Here is a 519-nt window from a genome sequence, read left to right as displayed (position 1 = left end):
CTGAACCTCATGAAGGCAGATCTGATTAGGTGGAGTAAACAGGAAACCAAATCACAGCAGTGTCTATTGGGTGTTTCTGCTTTCGGCTCGAGGAGGAGCTCAGCAGCCTGAGTCTCTGTGCTGTGCACTTGGATCCCTGCGCAGGCAGCTGCAGGAAAGAAAGTGATGAATTAGCACATCAAGGAATTGTCTGGGACAAAAAGCAGTGGAACAATCGGAATCACAGAGAAATTGTTTGGAGAACAAGCAGCACATGGCTTTCTAGGTTTAAAGACAGCCAGAGGAATTCGAGGAAAGAGGCATCAATGTGCCTTCTGTTTTGGCCAGTGAAATCCACCTCCCTACCTGCACAGCATGTTTCGAGATCCTTTTCTCTGCCTCTAGAGGATGAAAACCATAATAAATTGATCAAAAGGCATCCTTACTCACCTTCCTTGATGTGTGCAGTAACACGCAGCCAGCACTTTCATTTTCAGCTGAAAAGGAGGAAAAAAAAATCAAATCAGAAGAGTGTTACCA

At 45.3% G+C, this 519-nt stretch overlaps 1 protein-coding gene across 1 annotated transcript in view; it reads right to left on the bottom strand.

Moving 5' to 3' along the window:
* LOC104540782 (sodium bicarbonate transporter-like protein 11) overlaps positions 1-519 on the bottom strand; it is a gene marked incomplete at both ends in the record, with an annotated part of 43,057 nt that overhangs the window by 20,949 nt on the left and 21,589 nt on the right. The window contains one exon of the mRNA XM_010184667.1: positions 430-476. Coding sequence (XP_010182969.1) covers positions 430-476 — 47 coding nt within the window. The remainder of the gene's footprint in view (positions 1-429; positions 477-519) is intronic.

The sequence above is a fragment of the Mesitornis unicolor genome, unplaced genomic scaffold (assembly GCF_000695765.1).
Source record: "Mesitornis unicolor isolate BGI_N332 unplaced genomic scaffold, ASM69576v1 scaffold11255, whole genome shotgun sequence".
Taxonomy (NCBI): domain Eukaryota; kingdom Metazoa; phylum Chordata; class Aves; order Mesitornithiformes; family Mesitornithidae; genus Mesitornis; species Mesitornis unicolor.
This window is presented reverse-complemented; position numbering and strand designations above follow the sequence as displayed.